The sequence below is a fragment of the Anneissia japonica genome, unplaced genomic scaffold (genome assembly GCF_011630105.1).
Source record: "Anneissia japonica isolate Jap-2015-1 unplaced genomic scaffold, ASM1163010v1 scaffold2003_len1103335_cov173, whole genome shotgun sequence".
Lineage (NCBI taxonomy): Eukaryota > Metazoa > Echinodermata > Crinoidea > Comatulida > Comatulidae > Anneissia > Anneissia japonica.
Window position 1 is genome coordinate 206,633 of NW_022758706.1, and position 18,472 is coordinate 225,104.

Below are 18,472 nucleotides of genomic sequence, written 5' to 3' on the forward strand. Positions count from 1 at the left end.
GTATATATAATATTGAGTAAATATTTTAACTTTAAAATACAGTGGCTGAAATTATACTTGTATACATTAAATGTTAATGAAAAGGTCAAGGAAAATATGTTTAGGTCAATTTGTTAGGCCTCTAAAAATCTCTATTGCAGAGACAGATTCTGATTTAATATTTTTGTTGTCATTAACAATTACCATGCATATGATGGTCTGAATGCCATAATTTATTGATTGGTGATAAAGGTGAAAATAGGGAACATTTTAAAGGTAAGTGTGTCACTTTCTGTTGAATGAATTTTTGTGTTTCAGTTCTGTACTTTTTGTCGATGATTGATATGTATGAAATTGAAATGATGATATAAACACAGAAACATACCCAACCAATCATGCATGAGGAGCCTGTCTGTCAATGGCTCTAGGCCTAGACTTTATAAAGCCTCTTATTTGTTGTTTTAAACAATTTTGTTTGTTGACAGCTGGGCGCACATAGTCCGGTTTATCCCGGGGGGGAGCACCTTTCTTTATTTATGGAAACAAGCTTTCGATCAATCTATATAATTATGTAGTTCTCTTCTTGCTACGTATAATCAAACCTTGAATCTATTATTTGTGATTTTTATTATTGTGATTTTTTTTTATATTTTTTTTTGTGTGTTTGGTGTACAACAAATGGTGCTGTAAGATAGCAGCTCCTTGCTTGTACAAAGAAATATAAGAAAGGTATTTTTTGCATTTTATTTTTGACGAAGGTGTATAGTACAATATAGGTTTTCCAACACTTATATTCAAATAATTTTCTGCACACAAAAAGTTAAAATGTAGATGCATAGAAAATGCACATAAATGGAAATTTTATGCTGAATGTTTTCTTTTCTTATTATTAATTTTTTATACAGTCATGAACTAAAGCTAAAAAATTGTGTTATTATTATTACATGCTATGAACACACCATAGAATGTATAGGTCTATTTTTCACATCTTTCTTGTATTGTTCATTGTTATTATGGTAGTTTTATAAAATATAATTTTCTTCAAATTAAATATGTTTAAATTTACTTCAGATTGAAGGAGTTACCAAAGTACTGTATGGGTACAAGGGCAGTGTCCTGCTTCGCAATGATCATTCATTTTTAAACAGAAGATTCCATTACCCTACAAATTCTAAATAGTCATTCCTAAAATGAAATTCAGCCATCAATACTTGTTTTCTGTACCCAAATAGAAGAATGTATTAAAGAGGAAGTTATTTAAAATGATATTACCTGTCTTCCCATCCACAGTACTCTGGTAAATTTCTGCTCTGAATGGTCCTTTATATTATCAAAATAATGGCCATCATTAAAAAAGTTACTGATTTTGAGAAAGAATTCTTGCTGGAGTTGGTCAACAAATACATGGACATAGTAGAGAGTAAGGATTTTAAAATGATTGAGCAAAAGTCTGTTATCTGGGAGAAAATCGCCAGAGAGTTTAATGAAGAACATATATGCTCTAAAAAATCATCAGCCCAGCTACGCAAATGCTGGGCAAATATGAAGGCCCGGGCAAAGAAAAGCTGCCTACGAAGTTTATCGCGATCTGCTGACGGACAACCACTGGAAAGCCTTCGGAGAGAACATGCGAAGATCATACAAATGCTTCCGCAACATTTTGCTGACATAACTGAATCGGTTGAAAATGAGGAAATACTGTCACAAATGATAGGTTTGTATTTCTTAATTTTAATGAATCTTTAATTAATTGTTAATTTTTAATTACAGTATAAAATGAATCCTGATTTTTTTTTTGTAATGAATTTAAATGTAAGGGAATGCATACAATTGTGTCTCTGTTTCGTTATGGAAGTGGAGGGGCAGTCTTCCTCTAGTTCTCTAGCTATAATACTTGATTTCTAGTCCCAGGCTGATAATCAATGATAATTTAGGTGTTCTTTAATATAAACACCTCATTGACTTCTTTCCAGGGTTGTACAGTAAACCAAAAACTGTTCTCTACCTCAAGAAACAGACCCTGAGGTCTTACATTTTCCCCATTCCTAATATTTCTCTTGTGGATCATAATGAACCAAAAAATTGTTTAACAAATAATTCAATTATTTTATTTTTAATGTATTGAAAGATTTGCAAACTGGTCTGTTAATTAAGTTGATATTTTTCTGTGATTTATAAATAACTAACTGTAAATGGAAACCTTTTTACTTGCAGCAGCTAATAATACGCATACAGCAAACAAAGTAGTTCCAGACGCAATACAAGCAGTGAGTCCAAACCGAGACCAGCTACTGGCTGCTATGAAAACTGAATGGGAAGAGGATAATGAGGATGAGATGTCGTCTGAAAGCATAGTAGGAACGTCAAACTCTCTGACATCCGATCCTCCTGTTGTATCAACTGTCGGAGCAACTCATCACTTACCTTCAGAAAACGATGATCATTTGAATAAAGATTGCCAACAAATGCGAAGTGAACTTGACAATCGAACACAGGAAATGGAAATTAGACTTTTAGAAGATAAGATACGATTTCAAACCGAAGAACATAAAAAGAAAATGGATATCTTGCACCACCAATTCACTCATGCGGAACAAGAACATGAAATGAAGATGCTGTATTTGAAATTGAAATTGGACAAATTGACTAACCTTAAAAAATGATATCCTGTCAAGAAATCTCAAGTGATTGTATAGGAATTAATGTATTTGGCGAAATGGTAAAAGCTTTAGACTTTTAATGTAATTGTTCTGCTTGGCAGTCCTGCTTCTTTTGCTAAAGTATACTGATTCAAATCCGGCTAGCGTTGATTTTCAATGTGCTCAACTCCGTGAATAATTTACAGGATGAGGGAGAAGTTGGTACTAGTACCGCAACATAGCGCCGCAGGGGCCCAATGAAAATTTCTAATTCCAAATTTGGAATGACATAAATAAGAAATCAAGAAAATATAAAATGCTATTGTTCTTGAGGTCTTCAAAGTGCTGCTAAATGGGTAAACAAAGCAGTGATGCTGGTTTCTTATGTTTATTTTTTCCTAGTTAGTTTAGGAAATTTCGTGGGTTACATAGTTACCAACGGTCTCGCATTGTGCGGGACGGCCCTACATTTCAAAGTGATTTTGGATGAAACACGCATTTTGCAGAAACACATGCAAGATCATAAATGTGTCACGCATTTAGCACATGCGTGATAACAAATTATCACAAATTCAGGGGAAAATATATTTTAAATTAGAAGAAATATGTTTTATTAAAAATATCATAACAATAGCTTGAGTCATTAGAGAGCTTTCGATATCTCGTTTGAGAATCAATTCAAATAGAGTAAATTTCTCTTTCCCGACCAAAACAACCCAGCCAACCACGCACTTGTAGTCGCTTGCAGTTTTGCGAGTTCATTGTTACAACCAACCTTTGATTACGTGAATGGAACCCGAACCTCTGCAGGGGTTCCGCCCCTGGACCCCTGGTGGCACCACCCACCCAACTGGTATAGTCTCGCATTTCAAATCTCTCAGGTTGGTATTACTGTATGGGGTTAATTTCCATTCTTTAAATTTTTCCAGTTTTCCATGCTCTGCCTCTAATGCCTTGAGCACTTTCTAAACTGGATATGTGCGCTATATATATATCTTATTTATTATTATATTTTAATTATGTGTTTCCCACCAGTAATATAATTGGGTACTTGATGTGATATGAACGATTTCGAGTGAGTAAAATTTGTCTAGTTATTAGCTAGCTGCACAACTAGGAATACTCCCCGTGGAGTGAAGGGATACACATTAATATGCATGACCTGTATAATGTATTCAATGAGCAATAGTTACAATGTATCTTGAGCCACCAGTGGTTGGTAGATACCTGTGCTGTTAAAGACAATCATTACCTTATAAATTATACTTATTTAATTGTTATTTCATTTTGTTATCATTAGCATATAATAATAATAATAATGTTTATATGTCAATTCATATAGTAGAACTCTAATTACAGTTTGTTATTGTTATTAATATTATTATTATTATTATTATTATCTTTATTATTGGTTTATTATTCTTATAATTATGTCACTGGTATTATTATTATTATTATTAATATTATTATTATTATTATTATTATTATTATTGTTGTACTATTGGTATTATTATTGAATTTTAATGAAGATTATATAAGTAGTCGCAGTGTCCAAGTGGGTAAGACACTTGTCATACTGATGACCCGGGTTAATTTCCCAGCTAGCAGATCACTTGCTAGTTGAAATACTGATATTAAAAAAGCAGTGGGGAAAGGAACTGGCCACTGTACCACACATTGTGAAGACTTTGTACAATGGACTTCTACAAGTCCTTCCTCTATGTTCCGAGCTAACTTACTTTTATGGAAATAATTTACGGTATTTTTTATTCTTTTAATTAATGTTGTAACTGCAACTGTAGTAATTTTACTCTCAAAACTAGATTGTAAATTACAGTATATATTTTGTGAATATTGTACAGTAGGTTTTTTAATCAATAAAATGAATACTACTACTGCTATTAAAAGTATGTCAGTACATCTCAGAAATTTCTCTAATTTTTTTTTCAATGTGATTTTCCTGGGACTTGGTTGAACCACCTAGAAGCAAACCACACCACCTCTTTGCATAAACAACACCAATATGATAATGAAATTCACCATTTTCATGCTACTTTTGTTCCGGGGGCGGGGTCACCTAACTCCCACTAGAGTTTTCCCCCTGGATCCCAGCAGGCCGCTTAGAATTGGCTTTCAATAAGAAACCCCCTTAAGTAATATAATGTTACAGGCATTTTGTACATCATGATTGTGAGTCAGTTAGCCAGTCCTGTGGTCATCTATTCAGTAGTTCCGTTGGAGGTTCCCCGAAAGAGCTCTCCAAGGTCCCTATTGAGAGGTCCACATCTACTTCAGCCCTACCGTGTTTGGATAAAATTTTAAGAATAGGCATACAGTATCTAGATGCCCAGAGATGGCACTCTTTTTTAAAAATACTTTTCGAAAAAAGTGTTCCCAGACAAATAGTGATTGGCGTTTTTCCTGATGGAGTCTAGGCCCTACTAAATAAGATCCTAACAGATGAATATTGTTTTGATGTACTGCAGTACTTTGTTGACAAGTCAGTATTTGATTGCTTGCCAATGCTGGCCCTATGTGAATCAATATTAACTAATAATTTAGTTCTGTCACTGTATATAAATAAGGATGGTGACCTGTTTTGAATTGATTCACATGATGTGCCAATTTGGAGCAAATCCATCTTGCTTACCTGCCAAACTTTCTATAATCCCAAGAGCAGGTACATTACACTCTATTTGTAGGCCTGATTAAGTTATACTGTTTGCGTACAGTAGTAATAATAATAATTTATAAATTAATATTGTGCAAATTCCATTAAAATATATACATATTAAATGCACATTACAATAAAATAGACAATAATACAAATTTACAACAGATTAAAATTATAAACAGCTAAATTTTTTACACAATATTGAATTCAATCATATTGGATCACAATAAAAGTTAAACAGCAAAATTGAAATTGGTGTGTAAGTTATAAAGTAAAGTTATTGTATGAAATAAAAATTATCAAGAAAATCTTGTTCTTGCCAAATACAAACATTCTACTGATATTTTTGTAAAAGTACTTTTAGATTGGAGATTTATATAAATTAAAACATATTATTATTATTATTATTATTATTTCTAATTAATTTTGAGGATTTGACACATACAGTAGGCAGGCTAAAAATGGGGCATTTCAACAATCAAATTGTAAAATGTTGATTTAATCAACATTCCAACAAACTGAGCTTCTGGCAGGCATACATATGCTTTGATTTATCATTAATATAGATTCACCATCTCTCTCTGTTTTGATTCTTCTTGAATTATCACCTTCCCCAGCTGTTGCTTTCAAGTTGATTTATCCCTTGATGCAATTCATAATTCATGAATGAATTAATAATATGTAAGGTATATGATGTGATTTGTATTATTAAGGGGTTTGTTTCAAGTCACATTGTTTCTTTGTGGGATTCTCTTTAAAAGTGATTTACACTATTACGGAGTAGGCCGTCTGTAGTTCCAATAACACCTGTTTTATAATTATTGTATTTTAGTTTTTCACATTCGACCTTGTAAGTTTTGTGCCGGATGTTACCTGTTCACAGTGGCAGTACCAGCATTTGCCTGAGGTGGAGGGGTGTGGATTCAGGGTTGCTCTGTCGAAGAGGAATTGCATGACTTTTCAATTAGAATCATTCTTGAAGTACCGTGACTGTTTTTAGGCTTACCTCCCCTTTTATTATGTTTATAGTTTTCTTTTTATATATATATATATATATTCCTCTATTCCAATAAAAAAAATAAATAAAAAAATCTTGGAGTACTTAGTAGGAAAATAGAATTACAGAAAGTTATCTTTTTGAATGTAGACCTCTTAGATTTGTCTTTTTCAATCCAGCAAAGAAATCTTTAAGTTCTACTATCTGATTTTTCACAAAAGGGTGTTAAATAATGTTAAAATATGTATAGATCTCATTACCAGTTCCCTAGTTTTTTATCTAACCACCTTTTTTGTCTAGTTGTTGTACAACATATCAGCTTTTTATCCCTCCGGATGTTTTTAATCTTTTTTTAAATCATTTCAAAGAATAAGACACTGCAATTATATTTTTATCGGTTTGCTCTCAATGAACATCAACTTGACATTGAAGATTATGACAAGTGGGATTGTATCATGCCCTTTGACATCGAAATCAGTCTGCATTCAATAATTGAATAGCTCGTTTAAATGTAATGTCTGAATATGTTGATGATAATGATGCACTTAAACAAATCATAGCCATCGCTATATTACCACTTAAAGTACGGACTAAGAAATGATGCATTGCATTATGATTCTCCATCCCTCGGGATGGCCATTAGTAAATTACATTAATGATTTTCTCTTTGCCAAGTGTTGTAATTTTATTCTGGCTAGTAGCATAGAGTATGTTCTGGCTTAGTTCCACTACTTGCCTGCAGTAGATCATGTCGTGTGCACTCCGACAGCCTTGATGATATAATTATTCATCATATTGTTGATGCAACAGCCTTTGTATTGTTCATTGTTCAGTAGGATTTCATTATCATTCTCCATGGTAAGCCACTAACAGTAGTTTTCATATCTTTACCTTTACTAGGTATTGTGTTTTTCCTTGTAATACCGTTGTATACATTTACAGTCTAACAAGTGTGCGACATCGTTCTGCAACTTTTGTTGCACAAGGTATACATATTCTGTATTTTATAATCACTGTAAGTTTTCATATCCTGTTTTTTTCTGTACAGTATTTGATACTATGAACGTGTTTGTTTTTTAAATACCTGTTCACTCCAGTAGAGCTAACGTGAAGCTTGGTACTGTAATTCTGAGCTTAGCTTCCAGTGTCGCCAGCCAGATTTGGGTTCAAATCAGCAGATTTTGTCTGAGTGAAGAAAACAAATTTTTACCCTATTTTCCAAATTAAAATTTGCTGTTTATAAAAATGTGTTATCTTAATAGAGTTAACATGAATGATGAATTTATTTGGTAACAGTTATGTTAATTAAGGCCTACCGTACTTAATCTCGAACACTACATAATGAAAATAAGGGGTGGGCATAAAAATGGGTCGGAGGGCCAAAGTGAATTTTAGATTTACACTGAAGGCTGCAAATAAACTTTTGAGATTTCTAGAAACCTGTATCAACTGCTTTTATACCACTTTATGCTCAGTTTCAATATATACTTGTTTACAAATTTGTATTGGGCCATAAAAACAAAGGATTTTCTACCCAAAGATGGTAGACGGTCTGTACACAGGGCACATTTGCTGTTGGACCACACTTTGCCTGCCAGTGATGTAAACTGTAATGCTCTCCTTGATTATTTTTTTAATTGTTTCCGAAGCTATGGTAACATTGCTATTAATATCGTAGGCTATTTTCACCCGGATTTTCAACACCACAGGGTTCTGTCATGCAATCGTTTGAGTCTGTTGAACATGGTTGAACCTGTCCAAATTCACCGACGACAACCAAATCTGACACGCATCAGGAATTTCTTTGTTCCCTCAAATACTGTAGGCCCAATGAGGTATTTTGTAAATTATTAATTTCCATAATTCCCTTTGGACACCAGTATGCATGTTTGTGATCATAGAGGGACTATAGGCCCAATTAATTTCCGAAGTTCTTTTTTTTAGGCTAATGTACTTTAAAATAAACTGATATATTTTACCAAGAATGTAAAATTCTTTAATTTTTTTTTCTTGGAGAGAGTGCCCTACCTTCTGTTCTTATCTTATTTAGCCTTCAATAAACAAAGAAAATAGAAGAAACTTATATTTTCTTTTGATTATACTGTATGTCTGATATTTATTTTGTTGTTTTTTTTTTATTAACCATTGAGGTATTGCATAACACAAAAATAAAAAATTCCACTTATGTCTGTTTCAAATTAGCATACTGTAGCATAGAGCTTAAAATATTATCAATAAAGTAAAATTATATAAAACTCAAATTGAACACATGAAATAAAAACTTACTATTCATTATGATTTTTTTTTTTAGTATTTTAAACATTATTTTGAATCTTTTTTTAATTTTAGGAGGCAGTGAAATTTAAACTCAATAAATATTACGTGATAAGGCCCAATAAAAAGAATTATTTTATCATCCTTGCATGTCTTCTAGGGTACTGAAAAAGAAAGTATTTTGAAATTTTTTTTTTTTTTTTTTTTTTTTTTGAAAAAAAGATTTTTTTTTCTTTTTAAAAAAACTATATTTTTCATTTTTTTTAAAATTAAATACTGTAGTTAGTAGATATTGCTTGTATTGTCTTAATCATGTTTTATTTTGAATGTCAATGCACTAGCAAACAACCCAAGGGTGATATTTGGCTTTAGCAAAATAATAATAATAAAAAAGCCTCCCTCCCTTTATCACTTTTCCAGTCTAGATAAGGTGATAAACTAGGCCCTATAAAAAATATTTTTTATAGGGCCTAAATCACTTTTAATCCCTTTGTTTGTCATAACTTTAGCCTGCTGTTTACTTTGTCAGTAGTTTGTCAGCTTCAGAATATCTGTTGCATTCCATACTTGACACTAAGAATTCCTCAAACCAAGTGTCCTATTACTGTACATTGCTAAATGTATTTTAAAGCACAGTCTCAACCTTCCCAGCTGATGGTAACGATAACAACCAACTATACAGCACTGATTCCTACTTCAAAGTTAAACGTCACACAATTCTGAAAAGTTAGTCATGTGACGCAGTCTGGCCACGAGAGGAAGTTTAGTCACCAATCAGATCGAGAGTTGAGTTTTTCTAGACAGCCTTTCCTGCGATTACTTAGATAATTGTTACTTTATTAAGGTTAGTTTTTCTTAAAGATAACCTCATTTTCAATGACTTTTGTAGGGTAACTGATTTTGTCTTTGTCACTGTCTTTGTTTGGTATACACTCAATAGTTTATTGGTAGTCCCCTACTGGCTATTTGTGATCCAAGTTTGTGGCCTTCCAGGGGACATAGATAAGAGGTATAGTAATTGACTCTAGCTTTCAGCTTCCACTTGGGTGAGGAGATACAGATGGTAGCAAGGAGGTTGAATTGCCCTTTGAGATGGTAGGTGGAAAGTATATAGAAATTTTTTATTCTCCATTGTATTTAACTTAAGACGTTGTGTATGGTTTACTAAATTATTTATTTTAGAATTTTAAGTTAGTCTCAGTGACTAATTTTATTATAACTATTATTATATTTGTTACTTATTATCTTATGGTTCTTTCATTAATTATATGTACATACTGCAGTAGCATTTTTTTATATTCTCAGTTTTGTAAATATGTTATTACTGATGATGAGTTAATAAAGACAAAACTTTGAGTTAGTATGACCTCCACTTTCTCTATTTGGAGTCACTTTTCTTTTATTTTCTAATTTTATTATCTTTATTAATTTTATTCCACTTCTTAGCAGTAATATAGAAATTGGCACTTTTTCTATTATTATTGGACCTACTTTATAGTTATGTTATTTTAATTAATAAAATTTATACTGACGTTAAGTGTTCTTTGATATTTAATGGTAGACTTGTAATTTGTATAAAAAGTGAAACATGACAATTTCAGTAGCTATCAGTTTCAGTGGCAAAATGCAAGTTTCGCTTTTTATAGTCTAAATTTCAAGTAGACTAGATTTTTTCTAAGTAAAACTTTCCTTTGTATACATGATTAATACAAACAAAGATTATTACTGTATACCAACCATCTTGTCTCTCTGTCATTGTATATTGAGGCAACAATTGTCTGTTTGCTCTCTACTAAAGTGTGTGTTTAATGTCAGCTGGGATTTGGAACTTGGATCCTTTGTCCCAGTTGACCAAAAGGCCTTGTTCATTACTGATTATGTTCATTTCAAGATAAGTGTCAATCATATTAAGTTGATGATGTATCTGTCTAGGAAAATCAAGGTTTGCTATAGATCTTCTTTTTCTTCTTTTGTAATTATGTTAATAAAACATTCTTGGACAATCCGTAGATTTATTTTTTACTTTTTGTAATATACACTCCAACCAATGTGAGTTTTTTGTGTTAATTTTCTTTACAAAAAAAAAAAATCTTGAACTTCACTCTACCAGGCACTTCCCACTGGAAATTTATTTGGTATGTTCAGAGTAAAAAATCACCTTACAGTATCTTGCCAACTTGTGCCCCTCTACTTACCATTCGAATGTCCCCCTGTCTGCCATGTGAGCCATCCAATCACTCTACCCCTGTCCGAGTATTCCTATACTGTACATACCACAGACCAGGGATAAATTCAATTCTAAAAATATTCTGTTGCTATAACAACTTTGGCATACAGTAATTAGCGTTATATGTCTTTTATTTCAAGTTCTTGTATGATTGACCAGGTTTAAAGTATGCCCCTGAACAAAATATAGGATATTTATTCCTCATTATTTGGTGGTGAGGGGCTCTTCTAGTCAGCTTTGTGCTGTAAGAGTTACCCTCTTAAAATATAGTATAATAAATAAATAATAAATACATTGCATATGATTGACCAAATTTGCAATTGTTCCTATACACTATATTTTGTTTATTTAATAAATACATGGCTTATAATTGAAAATGATTGTGTCTTTAGCAGTAGACCTACACCTCAGGAAAATATTTTTCCTTATAATTAGGTATATTATTACTGCTATGATTGGCTTAAGTTTGAATTTATTGTCTCTCTACACCTTTAGGAAAAGTTCATTTTGTTCCATGTAATGGTTCATTGACTACAATTGACTAGTTTAAAGTTATTTTTCCTGGTAGGCCTTCCACAAATAATTGGGCACACTGACTGTCCATTTAATTTCATGCGTGAACTGAAGCGTAACAAAGTATTGATTTCGAGTTCATCTTTGTCTGCATCAGAGGCCAGTTGGAGATATGAGCCAGTGCGACGGTTTATTTATTAGTCCAGTGCTTGTCCAATCAGTCTCACTAGGCTGTCATCGTATGTATTGAGCGCAACATGTGAAATTCATAATAGGAACAGTAGGGGATTGGAGGGAGCCTGATCACTCATCCTGGAATATTCCTTTGTTTTAGAGGAAATAGAGTGATGTCATGGATTTAAGTTTATTAACTGGAATTTTATCAGCTGTCTTCAATGTTTTCTTTGTGTGCAATAATTTTTTTTGTGGAATAGCTCTCATTTTGATTTGAATCTGGTTCGATAAAACAGTCTAAATATGGTAAGGATATGTTTTTTAGTAACTCTATATTAGAGTCATGTATTTTTATTTTAGCAGTTAGAAAGGTCTGTTAATTAATTTGACTGTTGGTATTACCGCAAGTAAAAGAAAATTTATTTTTTGCCTAGGAATGTCTTTGTTCTATGGATCCACTCATGCAGTAAGAATTTCCATATTGTTAATAAGTCACAAATATTATCAATAAATTTGTTAGACAATGAAAATGCCTGTAAGCATACAATCAGTTTGTTTTTATATTCTCTAGATTCGATATTTCTTGATACAGGACTAGTTTTTGATTTTTTTTTTTATATATAAAAACGAGAAAATTTGCCCAGGCTCAGTTCTTATGTCTTTTTTTTTTTGCCAATTTCAGGCTTAAAATTGGGGGAAAATGTATTTTAGCTCAATCATCTTGTGTCGTTCCACGATTTTCTTCAGTTTACATGACATTTGATGACATTAATAGAGTTGGTATGATGTTCTGTAGTCTCAGTTATTGTTTAGTTTTCCACCAATCAGCAGCAATTCTCACTACCCAAACAAAAATATTTCCCTGCTTGGAATTTTCTGTAGATGATATTCTCTTGAAGAAGATTGAAGCAACTCAATCAAAATGTCAGACATTCTCAAAAAACAACAGTTCTTTTCAGTGGTGTACTGCAAGTATTAATATATATTATTACTTCACCATGCAAACCTTCTAATAATATTTAGATATAATGGTGATACTTTTTTAAACATTAATTTACTTTACTGTACACTATGTGACTAGCTGGTTTTCTAGTTTGTTTTAAATAAAAAAAACTCATTTGACATGTCACCTCAGCCTCAATTTGTTTTTATTTTGTTATGTTTTTTAAAGCAATTTCACCTTGATGTTCTTATAAAATGTGTTCTTTAACAAAAGTAATGTAATCCTGTATTACTGTAAAGGAACCATCTACAACAAAAAATGATAAAAGTTATTGGGGCATTTAAACTGCAAGGCAAAAAAAGCATAGGGAGTAAATGAAAAAGAATTATTTATGGTAGATTTATTCTCTTATAAGGATGAACCTAAGATAAGACTTCATTTGAGTGGATAGCTAATGAGTTAAAAATTAATGACACACCTGATATTTAGGTGGCTTAAAGCCAACGTAAGTCGTTATCTTGCCTAGAGCCGAATGAATGAATTACCATTAAAAGCAATCTGTTGCGTTCTCTATGGAATCCTGTTGGCTGGTGGCCGTTAGCAGCACAGAGTGTATCAGCAACTATTTTTATACGTACCGTAAACACTCAAATAAGCCCAGTGGCGCTTAATCGTGAGTATATAGTTACCCCGAGTGTAGTGAAACACTTTGAGAAACAGGATTTTAAAAATATATAGTGTTAAAATTAATAAATAACACAATGAAGACACAAGCATTTCTTTGTAAATGTTTATTTACCGTGACTAGGACCTAAGATAGGCCTACCGAAGGACTTTACGAGAATACGTGAAATTAGCGTCGCACTGAAGCCTCCAAAAATTTTATAAGTGCCGTGGCGCTTATTTGAGCATTTACGGTATTTGATTTTTTTTATTCATTACCGATTATCATCCATCAAAAATTTAATGATTAATTTTTTTAATTTGATTTTCTTTTCTTTGTGTTTACAGACTGATCCTCGTGTTGTAGGCTACAGAGCAATGGCTGCAGGTGGTGGCGGTAATAATTTGCCTTTCCCACAAGGCAACTTTGACATCCCCGCTCTTCAAGCCATTTACATGGCGCCCCCACATCAACCACAGCCGCCAGTTTCTATTTCTCCCAGTATGGTCGGCCAAGAGACAAGTGATGAAACAGAGATCCAGAATCTAATGAGCGGGATGGATTGTCACGGCGACGAACGACTATCTCTGAGCGATATGGAAAAATTCTATAACAACAGCCTTCTCAGCGACATCAAACTGCGCATTGGAGAGAATACGTTTTTCGCGCATAAACTCATCCTTGTGCGTTCTAGTGAAGTCTTTGAAAGAATGTTAAGTGCTGACTGGATTGATCCAAATAAAGGGGTAAGAAAAAGCCTTGATTAAATTCATTATCATAATTATTTGATACAATCAGCATGGCCAGGCCTAGAAAAACAAATTGTCTCCCCAACTATGAAAATTATCTTTATAAACTACCAAATGTTATCTTTACACTACACACCAACACTGGTATTTCAAACAATGCCTCTGTAGAAAATTATAATTTTTGTTAGCTTCCATAGTTAGAGTGTTCTTTAAATTTATTTAAAAGGTTGTCTTTCTTGAGAAGCTGCTAGTTGCCAATATTATTTGATCTGACAGAAGAAGAAACAAATACAATTTAATATATTGAGAACAATGGGTGTTAAAAAGATATACCAAAGGTGTTACATGCTGGAATGCACACAGCAATAACACTGTTCAAACAATGAATTCCAAATAAAGGATATTTTCGGTGGTTTGTTCATCTGAACGTTAATGTACATAATTATGAAGTCTTACCAATCGATATCTTCCTTTTTTTGTGTTTGTTCGTAGCCGACAGCTGTTGTATTGTTTCTGGAAAGTGAAATTGATATTTTTGCTGTCTCAAAAATTAAGAAATATTTTTTTATCACATTAGTATTTGACTTGGATGCATAAGCTACACAAATGCTCTGTGGTTTTTGTAAATGTAGATATTAACATTGAGTAAGTTTTAAAAGTAAGAAATTATGTTTATTTTTGTAGTTTTTTTTATTCTTATATTTGTCCGGCAAGACCCCCCCTATTTTGTTTTGGTAGAGATCTGAATTTTGTGAATTTAATTATATATTTTTATTATTTAAAAAAAAGGACAGTCACTATTATTACGCCAGTCTTAAGTTAATGTCTAATTCTGATTGGATGTTACTTTCCAAATCCAATCCATACAAAGAATATCATTCAATAAGAATTAGGAATTCAAGACTGGTGTAACAATAGTCATTGCCTAAAAAAATTGTTTTGAGAAGATAACACAGGATGTTTGTCATACCTTGGCAAAAATTCAGATATACATTGCAAGCCTACATAGAAAATAGTTAGCATTATTTATTAAGTCTGAGTCCATATGTCCTTCAAAAGAAATAAGAATATCCGACTAGGAAATAATTCAGATTTCCAAGATATTAATATTTCTTTTCTTCTTTCCTGACACCGTTTCTTTGACCTCAAACAAAACTAGTAAATTCGTTCAAAATGTGCATACTGTAGAAAGAAAATATATTTAGAAACAATTTGTAACATTTGATTTATTCTAGCCATGTCAAAGCTCTGTATAATTGCGTTTCATGTTTCAGAGATTTGTAAAATTTAAGGGCTTGCCATTGGTAATCAGTATTTTACCAAAAACAGTGTGAGGTAATTGCAGTAGCATCGTTTACGCGGTTACCGACGTTAACGATAAGGAAATGGTGTGGTATACGAACTACAATAGTATTGGCACCATCCCTATTAGTAATTTATTGTTTTGGTTCTAATCTAGGAAACTTCAGCTTGGGACACACACAGGAGTCAGTGCCAGTTTGAGGGGAAAGGGGGTGGGTAGGTTCAGGTCCACCCTTGGTCATAATGCATTCTTGAACCCCTTAAAGAACACCTTAAAATGGCCAAAGCTTGCCCAGTTTCTCTATGCGCACTAGACCCCACTGGCCGCCATCGGAAATTGTCAGCCCATGTCACATAGTGTCTCCCTCATCACCGAATAGCTAGAGTCACTGACCCCCCCAGCAGCCAACAATGCAGCTCCTCCTTGATGATAAGTTGAGCAATACGCCAAGTCCTTTTCTAAAAATAATAAGATATTCATTTCATTGTCTCATAAAACACATAAATAAGTGCCCAGATCAGATCACAGATATTTTTCACAGAATTTTTTTATAGTGTGACAGAGCTATACATTTCAACTTTTGAATTTATCATCTTTTTTTTTGTATTTCCATAGGAGTTAGAGCTTGTTGAAGAACCAGAATGTGTCAAGGTTTTTCCGTCATTCTTACGTTTCTTATACGGCTGTCACATCGTACTAACTGCTGAAAATGCCCTGCCTGCCCTCATGCTAGCCGACAAGTACAATGTCGCGGATCTTCGACGAGTGTGCATCCATTTTGCAATGACTAACATTATACCAAAGCTTCAGCTTAAAGATGTGTTTCATATTTGGTACCAGTATGCAACAAAGTGCTATCATCAGAGGTTGATCGCAAACTGTATACAAGCGCTCTCTCCAAAGGCAGACGATATTATGTCGATGCCTGAATGGAGTCACGAATGGTTGAATCTTGACAAAGAACAATTGATAGAGTTTTTACGCAGTTCTGACTTGACAATCCGAAATGAGATCACTTTATTTTATGCGGTAGTGAAATGGATAGAGTCACCAACACATCCAGACCGACTACAAAACAGCGAAAAACTTTTGCGCGAGTTAATGCATTTTATTCGTTTCCCCATGATGACCCCCGATCATCTTGACAAGCTTGAACATCACAAAATCATCGAACAACATAAAGATCTGTTTCTACCCTTACTCCTGCAAGCGTATAAGTTCAACTCTTTACCTCTTGAGCATCGTGCCAGTATCAAAGACTTCACAACCTCCTCATTCTTGCTACGGAATTATACAGACTTGCGTTGGGATAAGCGTATAGTTTTAACAGGGTATTCGCAGTACATCAAAGTCTCGGAAGTCATGCCCCGTTTTTCCACACGTTCATCAGCATATCCACACACAAGCTGGGACTGGGAGATCAAAATATACCCGAAGGGATCCTCTTCAAACAATGATGATTTCCGCGCCATCCTATATTCAAACGTAGTTCTCGATCAGCCTAGACCTATGGAGTACTTGTTATCATTGGTAAATAATAATGCTGTATTACGAACAGTCTCTGGAAAAAAGAATTTTTCGAAAACAAGGTATCAAGTTGACACAGAGATCGATAAGAAAGTGACATTAGAGGAACTCATGACACCTGGATCACCACTTCTTGTCAACGATTGTGTTATTCTTCAAGTTTCGATTAAACCACTACAATGAAGATTTAGGCCCTGTTAATGGACAAATTGAAGCAGAACTTAGCAGGGGATTGATGTTGCTTCTTAGAATCTTTATCAGCATGCAAGCTAGGTGAGATGTCTAGTTAGCATTTGTGTAAAATTGCCTCCAAAATTGCTTATGTTCATGCATTAGCACCACTGTTCCATGATTAGCTGGAGCAGCATCATATCCTATTAAATGGCAATTTTGGAGGCAAATAACTGTATTGTAAAGCTACTACATAGAGAATCTGATGAGCTTCAGTCATTTGTTTTCTCAATTGATTGCCAAAATGAACGATCAACTAAGCAAAGGTTGCCCTGGATGAATTATCTGGGTGTTGTATCTGAGTAGGAAAGGCAAATGCGAACATCAACATTTGGTTAAATCTACTGCGTTTTTAAATCCAATACCAATAGTTGTACAATTTTGTCAGGGTAAACTTGCACTACAACTTCTTCAATATTAGTCCAATGCAAACGCGGCTTTAGACATGGTTTTTTCGTTTCTAGTTTTCCTTGGTTTATTCAGTGAATCTACAATATAAGAAATAAAAATAAAATAACTCAAAAAATCGAAAGGTATAGAAGTAATCTGAAAATGTGGTATTGCTCCATTGCCTCCAAATCTTGGATCCAGCTCTTCTTCTGTATTAGTATAGTGGCTGTGTAAAGTAGAATGGTTTTGCCTTGTACTTGCCTTTTAATTTAATTCTTTTATAAGAACACTCTGATAATGTTTTAAAATGAAAAAAAGTGGCTGTGGAGATGACAAATTTCATTTCACCTTGATGTGTGATCATTTATTTGAATTTTAACGTTCATTTCTATGGCCAAAAATCTGAAAAATAACAAGATTGTGTGTATTTTTCTGCAAAGATACAATATTAATTTTTAATTCAAGGGTCTGCAAAGCTTAAAGGGGATGAGATGGGAAGGTACTCACATTCTATAGGGCAATTCCATGCAAAACAGGACATGGCACCTAAATTTTTAAAATAGTGGTATCCTACAAAATTTGGTATCAAATTAAAGATGAAATTCTGAACTTTCATGAAATGGTCTTAGTTTTCAAGTTTTTATACTCACTTAAATTTTATATAAGAAATACAATTAATATTATTTTTTCCCAAAAAAAATGAATAAAATAGGCCAACTTTTAGAGTGTTTAATTTATGCTCTTTAACATATATTACCAACATAACTGATTGGATTAGTAATTATTAACATTATATGTGGTATATTCATGAATTTATTTTATTTTGCGTACTTCATTCCGCTACAGCGACTTGACAATGAACTACCATATAAAATGTCCCGAAGTTACCAAAAAAGTAATATTTTTTTTTATTTCTCAAAAAGTACTTAACAAAATAAAAGAAAATTTATTATTCAAATCATAAGCATATATGTGAACAACATAAACATGAATAGAACAAAAAAAATTATTTCGTTTACAAATTATAGCAATTTAAAAAGTGTCCTGACGTTACTTTTTTGGTAACTTTGTGACGGTAACACCGTGACATCCTATTTAAATGCACAGGGGACAATTCCATGGTAACTTCGGGACACTTTGACACAAAATTTTAGACTTCATGTGCATACAATATATATAATTTATTCA

At 33.1% G+C, this 18,472-nt stretch overlaps 2 protein-coding genes across 9 annotated transcripts; both read left to right on the plus strand.

The window, feature by feature from the left end:
* The first annotated feature begins 96 nt into the window (after positions 1-96).
* LOC117125392 (BTB/POZ domain-containing protein 17-like) lies at positions 97-17,794 on the plus strand. 8 transcript variants are annotated; one of them, XM_033271903.1, is made up of 3 exons: positions 97-255; positions 13,432-13,830; positions 15,752-17,794. In XM_033271903.1, exons 2-3 carry the CDS (start codon positions 13,462-13,464, stop codon positions 16,844-16,846), a joined length of 1,464 nt encoding a protein of 487 aa, XP_033127794.1. In that variant the 5' UTR covers positions 97-255; positions 13,432-13,461; the 3' UTR covers positions 16,847-17,794. The 8 variants fall into 8 exon arrangements, with proteins under 8 accessions (XP_033127794.1, XP_033127791.1, XP_033127796.1 ...); XM_033271900.1 differs by lacking the exon at positions 97-255 and adding an exon at positions 6,999-7,147; XM_033271905.1 differs by lacking the exon at positions 97-255 and adding an exon at positions 7,146-7,275.
* LOC117125365 (myb/SANT-like DNA-binding domain-containing protein 3) lies at positions 1,318-2,642 on the plus strand. The gene is made up of 2 exons (XM_033271856.1): positions 1,318-1,693; positions 2,194-2,642. The coding sequence occupies exons 1-2, from the start codon at positions 1,318-1,320 to the stop codon at positions 2,640-2,642; spliced, it is 825 nt and encodes a 274-aa protein (XP_033127747.1).
* Positions 17,795-18,472: the final 678 nt, after the last annotated feature.